The 18143-nt window shown below is 40.9% G+C and overlaps 1 protein-coding gene across 2 annotated transcripts in view; it reads left to right on the top strand.

Annotated features, from left to right (window-relative positions):
* Positions 1-585: 585 nt before the first annotated feature.
* The window catches only part of CEP78 (centrosomal protein 78), a 31025-nt gene continuing 13467 nt past the window's right edge, over positions 586-18143 (top strand). For both annotated transcript variants that reach the window (XM_077759354.1, XM_077759353.1), the window contains exons 1-10: positions 586-974; positions 4378-4550; positions 4646-4718; positions 5983-6086; positions 7766-7940; positions 9891-10004; positions 11811-11875; positions 12157-12268; positions 15392-15527; positions 16720-16765. In XM_077759354.1, coding sequence (XP_077615480.1) covers positions 722-974; positions 4378-4550; positions 4646-4718; positions 5983-6086; positions 7766-7940; positions 9891-10004; positions 11811-11875; positions 12157-12268; positions 15392-15527; positions 16720-16765 — 1251 coding nt within the window. In that variant the 5' untranslated portion in view covers positions 586-721. The remainder of the gene's footprint in view (positions 975-4377; positions 4551-4645; positions 4719-5982; positions 6087-7765; positions 7941-9890; positions 10005-11810; positions 11876-12156; positions 12269-15391; positions 15528-16719; positions 16766-18143) is intronic.

Here is an 18143-nt window from a genome sequence, read left to right as displayed (position 1 = left end):
TCACTGCTCTAGAAAATGGACGCAAATATAGGTTCTGAGGCCAATTATCTGAGTTCGACTTACTTCGCTGTAAGGTACTTACCTTCCTCTGCCTTGGTTTCCCCTTTTGTAAAGTGGATATACAACCGCTAGGTTCCTTGTGGAGTTGTTAGGAAAACTAAATTATTTCCTACTTAAACAAAACTTTAAATGATGCCCAGGAGACAGAAAGTACTAATTATAAGAGCGTTAACCACCATTATCCATACAAAACACAGCGATAAGTAGTAATCACAATAATGTGCTGAATTCATGGAAGTCTTTACAACATGCCGACAACCGCGTGAGGGAAGTAGAAACAACAGAAGTGAAGAGTTACTTGCAGACACTGATAGAGGCAGCAAAAATGTAACGGACGGCAGTGGATATCCACTCGGTCGTTCGCACATCCCTCACCAAGTGTCCCCTCTCTTGGGCGGTGCAAGTACAGACACTTGTCAGAAGCACAGACCACTTTGTAAATGTGATGCTACATCCGTCTCTCCTTTTTATTCCATCAACCAGTAAGTCCTTTCTGCAAACCNTGGGCGAGCCGGGGCCTGGGGCTGTGCGTCTTCTGGCCGAGCCGTCGCTCCTGCGCAGCCGCGGGATCGCAGCCGCCCGGCCTTCGGCGACTCGGGGTTCTGGGGCGCCAGCGGGCATTGTCTCCGCCGCCGGCGTCCCCCGAGGCTGACCCCGGGCCATGATCGACTCGGTGAAACTGCGCCGCGACTGCGCGGCCGACTTCTTCTCGCACTACGAGTACCTGTGCGCGCTGCAGGACTCGGTGCCGCTGCCCTCGGTGCGCGCCTGCCTGCGGGAGGGCGTGCTGGACTTCAATGCCGACCGCCTGCGCGTCGTGGACTGGGCGCCGCTCCTCAGCACCCTCAAGATTAATAAAGATCTGCCCCTCGTCTCCGTCAAGAGCTTCTTCCAGCCCTGGCTTGGCGAAACAGGTTTGTAGTTCCCGCCAACGGTGTTCCTCGTGTCCGTGCAGCGGCGCGAGATTTTAGACGGTGCCAGCTGGAGGCTGGGCGCCGGCACCGGTGCGCCCTGCCCGGGTGTGTGTGCAGCACACTGGACGTGCGGCCTAGGAGTCTTACCAGCTCGGGGCCTCGGGGTGAGTCCCTCAAGGCCTGCGAGTCTCAGCGTTCTCTTCCGTAATATGGGCTAATAGGACGTGTTGTGCATGATCATTGCAAAGATGCATGCTTGTAGAGCACTTAGTGCGGTCTGGGACATCATTAAGCCTTTGGCAGATGTTACCTGTTTTTTGCATGATTTAGCCTGGTACAGAACAAAGCATTAGGAAAACTGATACGTCCCAGCCTTTTGCTACATTTCCTTTTGAGTAAGACAAGACTGTGACACAAAAAAAAAACAAAAACAAAACCCAAAAACAAACAAACAAACAAAAAACCCAAAAACAAAAAAAAAACCCACAAGTTTTTGGTTTGTTTAGGTAATAGCATATAGTAGAAAGAGCACAGATGGGAAAGGAGCCTGGGGTTTGAATTACAGGGCTTACACTCTGTATGGCAGGAGCAAGTTACTTTTTAATTTCTTAACAGTTATTTATTAGTAAGAAACAGAGACAGAGCATGAGTAGGGGAGGGGCAGAGAGAGGGAGACACAGAAACTGAAAGGCTCCAGGCTCTGAGCTGTCAGTACAGAGCCCAACACCAGACTCGAACCGGTGAACTGTGAGATCATAACCTGAGCTGCAGTCAGACGCTTAACCGACTGAGCCACCCAGGCGCTCCTTACTTTTAAAGTATAATCCCCGCCCTTATAAACTGACATTTCCATGGGTTGTTAAAGAATACACTTAACTGCGGTGAGCGCTGAGTAATATACAATTCTTGAATCACTATATATCACACCCGAAACTAACATAACGCTGTATGTTAACTATACTGGAATTTTTAAAAATAAATCAATACCTTTTACCCGTAGAAAAGAATTAAGCGGGTCATTTGTATAAAAGTGTACAGTGTACAGCACCACGCAGTGCCAGAGACAAGTTTCCTGCCCTGGTGTGTCTCCTGTTGTGCTGGGAGAGGCAGCGAGTAAACACAAGCACAGTAGTCAGGGCTCTGCAAGAAGTGAGCTCCGGCGCTGTACAGCTGAGAATGTTAGAAGGCCAAGTTCAGGGAGTGTGTCTTGGAGGAGCTGCCTCCTTTCTGAGGATGTGTGGGAGCTGCTTAGACAGCAGGAGGGAGCTGCCCGTGCCCAAGTTTGAGAAATCTAAGAGAACATGGCAAAACTAAGGTAGAGGACTACAATTTAGGGTTTAAAGAAGGGAGGGCGGGAATAGGAAGCCTCATGGGGGCCACACAGGGAAGGGCCTTGTCTGTCCTGTTCGATGGTTGAATGTTTATCCTAAAGGCTGTGAGAGGCACTCAAGGATGATGAGATGGACTTCTGATTTAGAAGCTTGCTCTGACCTCCATCTAAAGGGCATGTTGATTGGGAGGAGGGTGCATTGTAATCCGAGAGCCCAAATTAAGGTGTAGAGAGGACTGACTGGATTTCAGAGATCAAAGAGACAAATGGATGGGGCCTGGTGACCAGTCAGAAAGGAGGGGAACAGCAAGCTTGGGTGACAATTTATAGGAGCCCCCTTCTGTGAGACACAACACAGCAGGAGGGGATTGGGGTCTGGGGTCAGGGAGAAGATCTCACTTCATCCTTAATGCTTTCAGGGGGCCCTGTGTGCTACACAGCTCTGGGCCCCAGGTGCAGATCTGGGCTCCATTGGGGGGTGTTTGAAGGCAGGGGAGAAACTAAGGTAGCCCACAAAGAAGATCCAGAAAATCCTACCTCTAAAAGATGATTTTTAAATGGACACATTTGAGTATGTTTACAAGCCAAGGCAAAGTAGCCAGCACACAGGGAAGGTATGAAGATTCAGGAGACGAAATAGCTACTGATTTTTTTTTAAAAAATCTGAACCCTCGTCATGTGCCTGGCCCTTTTCAAGCTTCTGGATTTCATGTCACCTGTTATCTCTTCTGCGAGGACATTTCAGTTTATCCCCTGGCGAACAGAAGTCAGATTATTCTCTACGTCTTATTCAGGTTTAGAAACTGTTCTGTACCTCTAAAGGGACTTGACTTAACCAAAGTAATAACTTAGATATGGGTAGAAATTACAGTTTGAAGGTATCTCAAAATCAAGGTCATTGTACTTAATCTTACCCCGTACTTCACATCAAGTGTATGAAAAATGTATCCCAGAGACCATTCTCTTCAGAATTCCTTCACCAAACCTTTGTTTTCTCTTGCATGCCATGGGTCCCGCCTATAAATTTTGTCCTCCTCAGTCTGTTTGTTTATTCTCACCAGCTTCTAGGTGATTGTTGCTGCCCCTGAGCTCAGTTTCTCTCTGCTAATCTGCCTACTGGGCTTCAGTGATCTTCTAAAATGAAAATGTGTCCTTAAAATAATGCTTGTAATGGTGGAGCGCCTGGGTGGCTCAGTAGGTTGAGCTTCAGACTTCAGCTCAGGTCATGATCTCGTGGTTCGGGAGTTTGAGCCCCGCATTTTTGTGGTGACAGCTCAGAGCCTAGAGCCTGCTTCAGATTGTGTGTGTGTGTGTGTGTGTGTGTGTGTGTGTGTGTGTGTCTCTCTCTCTCTGTGCCTCTCCCCCACTCATGCTATGTCTCTCAAAAATAAATAAAAATATTTAAGAAAAAAAATTTTAATGCTTATAATGGCTCAGCAGCACAGGATCCATGGGTATTGGCTGCACAGCTTGTGTTCGATGCAGAAGCATGGAATCTGAACTGTGCTCTTACTAAAAACCCAAGGGGCTAGTTGGCCTTGTGGAAGGGGTGCTTTGTCTAATCTATCTGATTTAGGTACATTTTTCTAACTGCAGAGGCACCCTTACTGTGCCCCTGGCAGCCCCAGTCCTCATCACCTATGAGGTAAAAGCCATGGGCTATTTATCCTAGGCTGGTTTGGGCCAACCTCTCCATTGTAATTTCTGTCTCCTCCCCCTTGCACCCTGGCCTTTTGATGTCCCCACCTGCAGTATTTTCTGTGGCCACCAGGTGTCAGGCTTGGACGTCTTTGCACAGGGTTAATGCACCTTCCACTCAGACTTTATGTGGTCATTCTCTTCTTTCTAGATTCAACTTCAGCATTATCCTGAAGCCATCACTTAGATATAAATTTTTGCTTTCACAGAACCTCCATGCATGTAGTTTATGTTTCTGTAACTCACGTGGTTGACGTTTTGAGTTTACATCTGTCCTTCAGAGCGGACTTTAAGACCAGGATTCATTTCTGTATCTTGGCACAGAGTAGATACTTTCTAATGATAATACATGTCTTATCATAATTTTTGTTTTAGGTTCTGACAGGAATAAAGTTTGCCGAAGTCGTGTTCCTGCAATAAGAAGCAAAGATGTGACTTTCCAGTTATGTAAAGCTCTCAAATGCTGTTTAAGTATATCAAGCGCTCTGAAGAACCTAGAGCTAAATGGACTAGTTCTGAGAGAGAGAGATTTAACTATTTTGATGAAGGTAAGCCGTCTCCAATGTCTCCTGCGAACATTGGATATTTGCTTTAGAGGGTAAACTGAGCCTATAACGTTTGTAACTTTTTCTCCACCTTAAAGGGATTGAATAAATCGGCTACTTTGGTGCACCTGTCTCTCGCAAATTGTCCAATTGGAGATGGAGGTTTAGAGAGTAAGTTGCAATCTTGTTTAAGTCTCCTCCTGCCAGACTGATCTCATGTTTGCCTGCACACATGTTAATTGCCATCTGTACCTTTTCTTGATGCTGCTCTACCTGGATTGTCTCTTGTGCCTATTCAAACCATGGTCTCATCTCACTTGTACGCCAAGTCTGTCATGCTACATACTCTGAACCAAGTCTACTTAAGATTATGTTAAACCACAAGCCACACAAATATATACTGGTCTGTGATTTTTGTGTTTGCTCACCTTTTTCTTTTCAAGAAATATTATGAGAAGGGAAATAGCCATATATAAACACAAAAAGTGATTATCTTTAAATAGTTAAAACATCTAAATGCAAGCCTAATTATATAATGCAGTATGTTATGTACTAAAATAGGGAACATATGCAAAGGTCAGCAAACTCAGCGGCGTTGGTGGGGGCATATCATGGAAATAATCACAAAGAAGGGGATTATTGATTGAGGTCCTGAAGACTTGGTGTGTGTTCACTGTGGCCAGTAGAGTCTGGGGTGTTAAGGAAGGCTGTATTTTAATTTGAAGGAACTGAGAATTTGACATCTTCTGTCTTATATTGCTCTAGTATATTTCACAGCACTTAATAAAACTCTGGGTTTATAGTTGACATTTAAATTGATTGATAACTAAAAAAAAATAAATTGATAACTGAGTTTGGGTTATATCACTGGAAATGAAACTAGGAAGGGTCTTAGACTTTTTAGATTTTTCTTTCATATGTCCCAAAAGGTATATAGTACCTTTGGGAACAAAGTTTTCAGTGTTTGGAGTATTCATTTTTAGCATCGAAATAGAATTAAACTATTGCTATAAACTGGAATAACATTTTGTTGCTGACATATTTTAAAATTTTTTAACATTTGTTCTTGAGAGACAGAGATAGATCATGAGCAGGAGCACAGGGAGAGACAGAGACACAGACTCCGAGGCAGGCTCCAGCCTCTGAGCTGTTAGCCCAGAGCCCCATGCGGGGCTCGAACCCACGAACTGTGAGATCATGACCTGAACTGAAGTCGGATGCTTAACTGACTGAGCCACCCAGGCGCCCCTGTTGCTAACATATTTTAGAATCCATCAATTCAGCATTGCCTGGGAAGACTGTAGATAATGAATTTAAGAATATAGGTATAAACCTCCCATAGACTCAGGAACAGCAAAAATGTCAGGATCAACCAGACTGTATAGGCCCTTCAGCTTATTGTATGTGTGTTTTGTTTTTTTTTTTTCTCTTTTAGTTATTTGTCAAGGTATAAAGAACTCTCTCACTCTTAAGACAGTAAACTTCACGGGCTGTAATCTGACGTGGGAGGGAGCAGATCACATGGCCAAGATCTTAAAGGTGACTGTATGTTTAAACTTTCATCAAAACATATTATGTAATTGAAACACATTTTAATTCAAGATGGCAGGTTTTTTTTTTTTTTATTATTGTTTTTGTCTTTCGATAACATGTGATTGCAGTTTTGGTTTTGTTGAAAGAATACAACCAGTTTTCAGTCTGTGTTTTACCATTTAGTGAAGGTAGTTCACTTAATCCTAGAAATAAGAAATTCATATATAATACATCGTAAACAATCCCGTCATATATTTTGAGTTATTGAAGACAGCCCATCACCTGTGATAAATAGTTGTTTAGAACGTAGCCACGCCCATTTGCTTATAGAGTGACTGTGGCTGTTTTCATCCTACCCTAGTTTTCAGTGGGGCTGAGTAGTTGCAACAGAAACTGTATGGCTCAAGGCTGAATATTTTACCTTTGGGCCTGTACAGAGTGAGTCCATTGACCCAGGATATAGAAAACCACAGTCAAGAGCGTGGATTCTGAAAACAAATAGCCTTGGTTCAGATGCCAGCTCTCCGATTTCATAGCTTGTGACCATGGACAAATTACTTTGCCTCTGTGCTTTGTATTTAATGAACTAATTTGTATAAAATAGTGCCTGGAACATAATAAGCACCATGTAAATGCTTTGCTGTGATTCCCACTTGTTGCTTTTATAAGTTATTGTTAATAGGAAAACAGTACCAGTAATTTTCCATCATAGAGCATCATAGGAACTTTGAGACTTTTGATGTTTGAGCTTTGTAATAAGATTGCTTTCTTTCTTTCTTTTTGATGTTTTTAATGTTTATTTTTGAAAGCGAGAGAGAGAGAGAGAAAGCGCAAGCGGGGGAGGAGCGGGGAAGGAGGGAGAGACAGAATCCGAAGCAGGCTCCAGGCTCTGTGCTGACATCTCAGAGGCTTGAACTCATGATCCGCGAGATCATGACCTGAACCATAGTAGGACGCTCATCTGACTGAGCCACCCAGGTGCCCCAAGATTGATTTCTTTTAAAGTCAGTGTTCCCTGTTACCACATTTTATCTTATGAGTATGTAGAAATGAATATGTCTTTATGACCTTATCTCTGGTTAAAAATCAAACCATCAATTTCCTAAAGCATGTCAAACTGCCTTTGCATATTGCAGGTCTCTGAAGTTGGTGTTCATACCCTAAAGTAGTAAGCAAGATCCATTGGGTTCGGAAAAGAAAATATTAGAACCTCTATATTTATTTTTGTATCATCTAAAAAATACCTCGGGAGTTTATAATGTGCATAGAATATATGGACAGAACTCCCTGTGTATAATTTTTCAATAAATAAGATACATGTTGCAGAAAGTTTCCTTGCAGGCTGGGCAATCAGGCTTATGGAGACCACTGGAGAACAGAATGAAAGAACTCAGAGCCTAGGCAATAACAGAATTTAGAACTAATTCCCTGACTTGGAGACAAGGAAAATAAAATTTATAGAATGTAATTGATTGTCAAAGTTTATATAACTAATCAGCTACAGGTCACCCAATGGCTAGAATCTAACTAATCACCGCCAAACTAGAACCTGGGTCACTGGACCCCTGAACTAGAGTCGACTGGTAAATCTTTTGCTTTGACGATGACATGATAAGCCATCCTAGTAAGGCCTCCCCCATTCCCTTATTCAAACATCTTAATTTCATCTTCTTAAACCTTTGAAGTATCAGACCATGAGAAGGCACGAAGAAACGTGGGCTGAGAGTCTTCGTTATAGGAGACCTGACCTGGACTGTATGGCTGGTTTGAGGCGCATCACTTTGAATTGCAACACGCTCATTGGTGACCTTGGCGCAAGTGCTTTTGCAGAATCTCTCAGTGATGATTTATGGCTTAGAGGTAAATTCTAAAATGCAAAATATTGAATTTTTAAATGCTAACTGTGTTTAGCTTTTGACATGATCTTATGACTGTTGTCATAGGATTTTTTTCAAAGCCTTATTTTTCCAATACCTTTTATGCTTTAAAGCTTTTCAAAGAATTGCATATATTCTTTATAGGAAATACAGAGTAATAAGAAAACACAGTTACCCATAATCCTAACACTCAGATGCAATCACTGTTCATTTTTGGTGTACTTTCTGGGTTTTATTTTTCTACAAATATACTCGTATACTTGAGAGACTAAAAAAGTGGACTCATAGCATACTTACTAATTTATGCTCTTTTAATTAATGATGTACCCTCTGGTGCTCCATCATATTGATGTGCAACAGTGTGATCACTCTTTGCAATTAGACTTGACAGTTTGTGCTTTTCCCTGTCAGAAACAATGTGTGGTGAACACTTTGTTCCCAGGTCTCTGTATCCATTGGTATTACTTGTATATATTAAGTTACTAAAAGTGGAATGAGCTCATAACATGACATTTTTAAGACATTTATGGCATGTTGCCAAATTACCATACAGAAATTCTGTGCCCATTTATAATCCACCTTAACAGCTTATATGAGGCCTCTACCTTCTACAAGCAGTGGCTTGGGTCACTTAAAAACTATAAAACTGCAAAAGTTAGTAGCCCTCCCTCTTTTATGCAGGTAGAATTAATCCAAATTTTATAACTTTTTTTCATTGAATATAGTATGAGATACTCAATGAGTCAATAAATTTATATCTACCACATCATTTTTTAGTGACTGTTCAGAGTTCCATTGTATGAATATGCCATAGTTCACTCAGCTTATTCCTTCTTGCCAGAAAGATTAGTTCTTTCCAGTTTTTCACCTAAAAACAGTACTCTCATGCACACCCTGGCCTACATTGTTTATCATTTGGTGAAATTCTTAGGGAGTTGCTGGGTCAAAAGGGCATGCACATTTTAAAGGTTTTTGTTTGTATGATCTTGACCTAATCCAATAGGACAATCCATTTTATTGTTTTAATTTGTATTCACTTTATATAGCAGTGACAATTAACAGTTTTTATTAATTTGCCTCGTTGGTGAATTGTATCCTCTGTCCCTTCTGTAGTAAGAGATTGTAAGGGTTGCATCATATCATTTCTGTGTATCTGGCTCATTTCTTTGTGTCATGCAGTTTTACAAGCCTCCAGTTACTTTGATGTAATGGTTTACGCTTTAATGATTTTTAGAGAAGGGCTCGTATGATAGCTTCCTTCTACGTAATGTTTTGTATACCTGTGCTTTTGTGATGATCCCTTTGGTTTAAATGAACTACTAGTGTTCCTGATCACTTGCTCTGTTCTTTAACCTTTTAAAGAAAGTCTTCTTGACTATCATTCCTTCTTGATAAGTTCTTAGCATATGTTCCCTATTCACCCATTCTTTGGATTTGCTATTATTTACATCCTCTGAGACATCTTTCTTTGTCTCTTTTGTTCTAAAACTAACCCTTATCACATATCCTCTATTTGGCTTTTTCCTTTCAACTCATTTCAAAAATGATTTGGAGCTCAAGACCATATCAGAAGAATGCAGTGCCGTTGCTGAACTCCACTAGTCTTTGCAGCTGAGGCCCACTGCCACGAGCATTCTTGCTAATTATGAACTGGGATTCCTTTTGGGGTGTTTTTCACTCATAGACTGTTTACAGTCATTCTTCAACCATGTAATCTTAGAATATGTTGGGTAATTTATTGGTACTATGGGCAGGATAATTGGGACACATCAAAGAATTTTTTATTGGATTTTGTGTTATGTGTGTGTGTACTTTGTATTATGTGTGCCTGTACCTGCCATGATTAGGCTTATACGCACAGGAATACATGAGAGTTGACTGTGTGTTAAATCTGTAGAGAGGTGGCAAGTGACCTTTTATCTTTCATCAAAAGCACTTGACCTGCAGCAATGTGGCCTCACCAATGAAGGAGCAAAGGCTTTACTAAAGGCCCTGGAAACCAACAGAACTCTGGTCATTCTGGATATAAGGAAAAATCCACTTGTTGGTAAGTCACATCTTTAATTGATTAAAACAAATGGCCAAACAAAGAATTTCTCCATGTATTGACAGTTTTTTAAATTTTATGTGTTTTGGGGCACCTGGGGGGGCTCATTCGGTTAAGCATCCGACTTCGGCTCAGGTCATGATCTCACAGTTCATGGGTTCAAGCCCTGCATCGGGTTCTGTGCTGACAGCTCGGAGCCTGGAGCCTGTTTCGGATTCGGTGTCTCTTCCTCTTTCTTACCCTCCTCTGCTCACGCTCTCTCTCTCTCTCTCTCTCTCTCTCTCAGGAAAAAAACACAACAAAAACATTAAAATTTAATGTGTTTACTTTCCTAATGTCATACTTTTTCTAATCCTGTACTTCCCTTGTGGTTTTAGCAGATAATTTACTAATTAAAATCAATTGAAACTTGTAAATTCCTCTTGCCTGCCACTGTGTATAGACATGAATCTAGATAATGAACCTGCTTCCACCAAGAGAGCTATTTCCTCCTTGTGGGACGTTTGCATTCTTGGAAAGAGCATTTCATTCATTTCTAAGTTTCTAAGTAGGGGCTGAATCCTTTCTGTGCTCCAGACAGAGGTTTTAGGTGCTAGGGATGTGGCAGTGAATCAGATAGACAAAAGTCTTGCCTTCATGCAGCTTAGGTTTCAGTGGAGGAGTTCAGGTAGACACGAGCCAGCAGATAAGTAGTGTACTTTTAGATAGCAGGAAGTGCAAACACACCTTAATGTGAGGACATTGAATGGGGCAGTAGGACTGTATTAAATTTGTCGGCGGACAGCTTCACTGGAGAAATGACCTCTGAGGGGACAGCTGAGTGACAAGTGGTAAGGCATGGGAGACCTGGAGAAAGCACGTCCCAGGACCAGGAGGCTGTGTGTGCAGGTGCGTAGGTGGCAGGGTAGGTGGAGTATTAGGGAAAAGCACGGAGGCCGCCCTGGCCGGAGCACTGGGTGAAGGAGAGCATGGTGTGCAGTGAGGTCACGTTGGTGGCCAAGCATGTGATCTTATAAATAAAGTCTTGGAAAGCCAGACTAAGGACATAGATTGTTCTGTGTTAGCAGAGGGCTTTGAAGTGGGAAAGGCTTGAACTGAATAACGTTTCAGTAAGATGACCCCGGTGTAAAGAATGGACTTAGGAGTGGGCGCGGGAATAGAGAAGGGAAGTGGGGAGACCAGTCAGGAGACTATCACTCCAGTCAGGAGTCCAACTAAGGGCTGTTTATGGCTTAGCTTAAGGTGGAAGTTTGTAGCTGGTGAAGCAGTTGAATTCAGGTTGTGTTTTGAGGGTGTAACTAATAAGACTTAGGGACAGATCAGGTATGGGGTATGAAGAAAATAGTAATGAGCAAGTCCTAGATGATTATGTGTGCAACAGGTTGGTACCATTCACTGAAAAAGGGGGATTGTGGACAGGGGCAACTTTGAGAGACCATCAGGACTTTGGTTTGATGGTTTAGGTGCCTGTTATGTATGTATGTAAGCATCTGGAAGGCGCCTAGACTCTCTGCTTTTTATCCAGAGGTATCAAAGCCACTTTAAGATACAAAGTATCTAGACTTTATCTCACTGCTGGCAACATAGAAATCATTGGGGACATTAAGGGAGAAGGCATACTTTTATCTTCGGTTTTTGAGGAAGAAATTAGAATACTCAAAGGGGGAAATAGGTCTGTAATTACACAATGTGGGTTTTATATTTACTTTTATGTGAGAAGCAGTGATTAATTGGCTTTTGTTTTTAAATGGGGATAGCCGCTCATTGGGAAGCAATTACTGTAATTTCAGTTTTACTTTATTTTAGATCACTCTGTGATGAAAGCAGTTATTAAGAAAGTTCTCCAGAATGGAAGGAGCGCCAAGTCAGAGGTACCATGTAGTGGTTCTCTAGGAAGAATTTTTCTTTAATTGCATGTTTTTCTTTTTTTCCCCCTTAATAAAACTATCAAGGCATTTTTCTGCCATCTTAAATCAAAATGTCAAATCATATGACTTTCTGTTTTTGAAAAAATTGTGTGATTCTTTAATATGGGGTCCCAGATATGCAGATTCCAAACCTTTTATTAACTTAAAATATCTGAACTTCCAGTTGAGATCAAACCTCATAAATTACCTGTAACTGAAATGAGTATTTGTTATTTCTCTTCCAGTACCAGTGGATCACTTCTCCAACAGTGAAGGAACCATTCAAAACTGCTAGACAGAAAAAGAGAACTATAGTTCTGGGAAGTGGTCGAAAAGGGAAAGCTACTATTAGAATCGGTAACTCCTTCTAGCCTGGCTTTTTAGCACTACTAGTGTTTACACCTGCTATGTGTTCAGGGTGCTAAAATTGAAATCTCTTCTCATTGAATGACATTGAAGGTAATAAGCAATATTGACTGCATGCAGATTAGAAAGATTGTAAATATTTTATAGAGATTATGCGAATTTATAGAATGTAGAAATAACTTTTAAAAAAAGATGCTAATATTTCCATCTTTTTAGTTAAGCAACTTTATGTCCCATAAAAAGTTCATTATTTTGAATGTATTTCTTTGTTAAGATTTTCATTTTCTCCTCCTATTGTCTGTAACATGATTCCATGTAGCTTAAGTATAATTTGCCATTTTTCTATTTTCACTTCATTTTATTTTAATTTTAAGTGTTTATTTTTGAGAGAGAGAGAGAGAGAAAGAGCACACACACGTGATCTGAGGAGGGGCAGGGAGAGGGAGACAGAGGATCTGAAGCAGGCTCTGCACAGTCAGCACAGAGCCGATGGGCTCAAATTCACCAACTCTGAGACCATGACCTGAGCTGAAGTCGGACACATAATCCACTCAGCCACCTACATGCCCCCTTTCACTTCATCTTAAATTAAATTAAAATTCTGTATGACTCATAGTTATGCTTTTTAATATGTTCACAAGGTTTCATTGAGTTGATTTGTCTACCTTTTTAATTAGTAAAAAATTTGGGGTGCCTGTTTGGCTCAGTCCGTAGAGCATGCAACTCTTGATCTCAAGGTCATGAATTCAAGCCTCACACCAAGCATGGAACCTACTTAAAAAAATAAATTCATGAAAAATTAGAAGTAGCTTATATATAAGTAATTTTAATCATATTGTAAACATGTTCATAAATATAACTTTTTTTATCATTAAGAGATACATGTTTTTGATTTTCCATTAGTCAACTTGTTTGCTCAACAAAATATTAGATAGGAATTAAGTGTTTATTAAATCAAAAGAAAGCTTACAGGTTTCTACCAATTTTTATTTCAAAACAGTGATATTTTAGTAGTCAGTCAAAAAGTGTATGCAAGGAAGTTGAGATTTGTGATATCACACTAATTATATATTATTATTAAAAGTTTACATCATGTAAACTTTTCATAAAAGTGTCTTAAGTTGGGGGTGCCTGGGTGGTTCAGTTGGTTAAACGTCTGACTCTTGATTTTGGCTCAGCTCATGATCTCATAGTTGTAGGATCAAGTCCCATGTCTGACTCTGTGCTGATCGTGGAGCGTGCTTAAGATTCTCTCTCTCCCTCTCCATCTGCCCCTTCTCTGCTGGCGCACACTCTCTCTCCCTCTGTCTCTCTCAAAAGAAAAAACTTGGTATTTTGATATAATATTGGAAATAGAGTTATCTATAGGAAGAAAATGTATATGTGTCATATTTGGATTTCTGTAATTTTAATACGTAGAGGTATATAACAGGACTTTGTGAAACAAGAATAAAACTTAAAAATTTTTTTCTTAGCATAATTAAACAAAGTGGAAATATGACTGAAGTTTTTAAGCTCACTGAGCTGTTTTAAGAGTAATTTTATTTCTTGGGCTTTTTTCTATATTTGCCTCAGTTATATGGAGACATAGAGGTAAGCCAAATCGGTCGCTATATAGTTAGATCCAGGTGAGTATAGGGGTTGAATAGTTGTGTGAGTTGTGTCATATTCATATTGTAATTATGTGTGCAGTAAGAAGATAGGAACTTTTATGAGATTTTTTTTAAATCTCCTAATAAGTATAAATTCTTTGGGTTTTACTTAAAAATGGCCTTTGCATTAGTTTCTGAAAGTAAGGGGAAAGACGTATACGTACAAACCACATAGACAGTGAACATTTTTTACTTGAGAGTAATTAAGTTAAAAAAAACAAACATAGCACAAGGTGAATGGAATTTCTATATATATTAAGAGGCATTTAAATGTATCCCAAGAGTGGGGCGCCTGGGTGGCTTAGTCGGTTGAGTGTCCAACTTTCGCTTAGGTCATGATCTTGCGGTTCGTGGGTTCGAGCCCCGCGTCGGGCTCTGTGCTGACTGCCAGCTCAGAGCCTGGAGCCTATTTCAGAGTCTTTATCTCCTCTCTCTGACCCTCCCCTGCTCACGCTGTCTTTCTCTCTCTCTCTCTCTCTCTCTCTCTCTCTCCTAGAAATAAATAAAAATACTTAAAAAAATAAAAAAAATAAATGTATCCCAAGAAAACATACAGGGTTACATGGTGATTACCAGTAAGCCTCCCCCTATGAAATATTTACACTGTATTACCACTTACACTTTATTTCGCATACTTTCCTGGTGCTGCTAAAGTAGTATTGTGAAATAGATTTGAAGGATGAATATAACCAATCTATATCACTTGTTTTCAGTAACACAGAAAAAAATAAATCTTTAAGTGTAAGTCAATTTCAATATATGGTTTATTCTAAATAAAGTGTATTAGCATGTAGGTCTAGTTTTTGTTACCAAATATTTCATAAGGATACTTGACCCCTAAGTATTGACATCTAGGCCAAATCTCCTTATCTTGCTCTTTTATAAGTGGGTTTATTTCTTTTGTTTTCTATATGACACTAAATAAGTCATGACGGTCAGCAGACTTGCAGAGGGTAACATTGACTCGTCTGCCTTTTAGAAGCTTTCAGTCCTATTACTTTGATCTTTTTCACGTAGAAAAATTAATCTTAAATTGAAATTTTGGTCTAATTCAGATCCTGTCTGGCAGGAATCACGGATATATCAGTGTTTCTCTTATCCTGGAACCTCAGAGATACCAAAGCTATTCTGAGAGTCAGCCAACTGAAAGTTTCTGCGTGATACAAGAAATGTATCGTGCGCGTTTCATTCTCTGGGATATATGTTTTATTTACTTTTGCATGTTTTGTACATTTCATGTACTTATATTTTAGTTACAACGATAACTTGTTACTGTAGAGAGTGTATATATTTAAACAGTACCAGGCCTATGTAAAAACATTTTTACAAAGTCTTGTTATTAATGGCTTTTGCATCGTTGCCCGGTGCCTGTTTATTCTTGTAGAAGCGTGAACATGTGATGACTGCTCTGTTGCCCTTTAGCGCATCCTGATTTTTTCTTTTCGTGCTTTTGCAAACATAGGATTGGGTACAAAGAAACCTGTAAGTAATGGAAGAAAACACTGCCTTGGTAAAGAGTACTATGCCCCTGAACCGCTACCTCCGGGCGTGTCTGGTTTCCTGCCGTGGCGCACAGCAGAACGTGCAAAGAGGAGCCGGTAGGGCGTTTTCATTCCCTGTCTTGTCACAGATCTTCATTTTGGAGCTTGTGTTACATGGTTGGTCTCTAGCGGTTTCTGTGAACGAAAGGCGGTAACTCCCATGTGATTTCTGCCTAATGAGTCCTTTCAGGAAGAAAAACAAAACAAAAAAAATTATAATTGATCGTTTCAAAGTCATTTCTTAAGTGTCACAACAAGGAATCCAGAGGAGATAAAATTATCCCCACTTGTGCAGGTCATAAAGGTTTCATTAAAGGCACTTGTGACTGAGCCAGGCCCTACAGTGCAAGAGGAAGAACTTGGATTTATAGGAATAAGGAAAAAGACATTTTAGGCGTGGGCGATAGTTTAGTGCAGAATGGATGGGGGAGTATGAATTAGACTTAATCTAATTCGGTCAACTGTCTTAACTCACTTTAGTGAATCAGATTTAGTAAATCAAACTAGATATAACTAGTTTTAGCTGCTTACTTACTTGGAGATAACTGTGCAGAATAATTTTGGTCGTCAACATATAGACATCTCTTTCCATGGTTAAACCATAATTTTAGGCTTGCTGAGTGTATCACTTTGCTATAGAGTATTTTCAAGTAACTTACATGGTAGTGTTCAAGAAATTGAGGGTGAGCAATTGCTTCGGGAAACAAAGAATTGATTTTAAATTTTAAGGCTTGAAGTAGGTGTGAGGTACATTAGCCGTTATGTTGATGAATGTAATCTCCATTGGACAACTGACTGCTACACCTTTTCACAAACGGTGATGTGAATTATTGCGTAAACTATAGTTCCAAGTCCCCAGCCTTGCACTGTAGTTTTATAGCTTTGTGGTTTCGTATCTTCTTCTTGTGACATTTAGTAATCTCGAGTCCCTTCTGACCACACGGAGTTGTCAATTGGAGAACGATTATCAGTTAAAGAAGTTAGATTGGAAATCCCAACCATCCTGAACATAGGAAGTGGAGTCGCCTCTCAGGTTCAGAGAGTCACAAGTCAGTTTGCTAAATTCTGTTCACTTTTCTTCATAGCAGAGCCTCCCCAGTCCTTATTTTGAACTTACTCATGTTAATATACAATTTCTATGTATTCTTAACAGTATTATTGTACATAATACTACTAGGTTGTGTTAACTGAGGTTAACTGCTGATGTATTCACATCAAAGTGTAACTGAATTTGTTGGTATCTCCTTAGGGGTTTTCCGTTAATCAAGACTCGTGATGTCTATAATCACTTGCAGGTATGTAGTTTGCATATTTACAATATATAGAAAGTTGAAGTGGGAAAGGTGGGAGGGCGTTCTCTTTGCTTTTCAAACTAAATGGGAGCTCCTGGGTGGCTCAGTCAGTTGAGCGTCTGACTCTTGATTTCGGCTCAGGTCGTGATTCCAGGGTCCTGGGNTACTGAGGACACAGCAAGAATTCTTTCCTACACTCACAGTGACGTTGCAGGGGGGTGTAACACCCACATGACAAATACAGAAGGAAGACAATAGGTCTCAAGATCACAAAGGATGCAAATAACCACCAGGTCTCATGCAATTCTCTCCCTCTCTCTCTCCCTCTCTCTCTCCCTCACTCTCTCCCTCTCTCTCTCCCTCTCTCTCTCTCTCTCTCCCTCTCCCTCGGCCCCTTTCCCCTGTCTCTCTCTCTCCCTCTCAAAACATAAAAGAATAAACTGAATAGAACCTTACAGGGAACATCTCCCTCTCTGAAATAAGTCCATATGCACCTTGTCATCATGCTCTCCCAGGGACACTGCGTAGTTGTGTGGACATGGCGCACACTGGGGCCCTTGTGGTTTCACCTGTGAACAGGGAAGCCATTTCTCCAGCTCACAAGCCACCTGTTACCCAGTGAAACAGATTTGACATTCCTGACCCAATGCGTGGAGTTGCCATTTTCAAAAATGTCCTTCTGTTTTTGAGAAATGTTATTTGGGGGCTGTATATAGAAGTTCTGGGTCCTGAAAGCAGAATAAAGAGGCCAGTCCCAAAGCTCCTGCTGTCTCAGAGCACTTCTCCCTCCCTCACCCACCCACGCCATACACTCCCCCTGTCCTGCCGTCTCCTGGTCTGAAAACCAGCTCATCCCCTCAGAGCGCCAGGTTCTCCTCCCCATTGCCCTGGGAGACTACATAGCTGCTCTGAATAAGGTCACACTGATGTGATTGGGGGAAGAGCCCCCGGGTGTGAGCCCTGCCCCCCCACCCCACATGCCCGGAAGAAGGGGCACACACCTCTTTCTACCATTGGGGTTTTCCTGCACTGGCGGACTTGCTGCCTGTGGTCGGAGTGNATCCCCCCCTCCCCCCACATCCATCAGTCCTCAGTTTTTGTCAGCATTCAAGAGTCTCTCATGGTTCCAGTGCACCTCTTTTTAATCTGTAAACTCTTTATGGGGTGTGACCAGGTCAGTTTTCAAATGTTTGGAAACATCATGTTGAATTGCATTCCAGTGGCATTGAAATTTGGCAGGAGAATTACATTACTGTTACCCTAGTTTTGGCTTAAGGATGACAAGATGTTTTTGACCGGTTAGTTTTGTGTGTGTATAACTGATTTATTTTTTAAAATTCTCGTGTTTGGCATTCATTAGATACATTGACTTTCAAATTAT

The sequence above is a fragment of the Crocuta crocuta genome, unplaced genomic scaffold (assembly GCF_008692635.1).
Source record: "Crocuta crocuta isolate KB4526 unplaced genomic scaffold, BGI_CrCroc_1.0 scaffold41, whole genome shotgun sequence".
NCBI lineage: Eukaryota > Metazoa > Chordata > Mammalia > Carnivora > Hyaenidae > Crocuta > Crocuta crocuta.
Note: the sequence above shows the minus strand (reverse complement) of the source record. Positions and strands in the feature narration are given on the sequence as shown.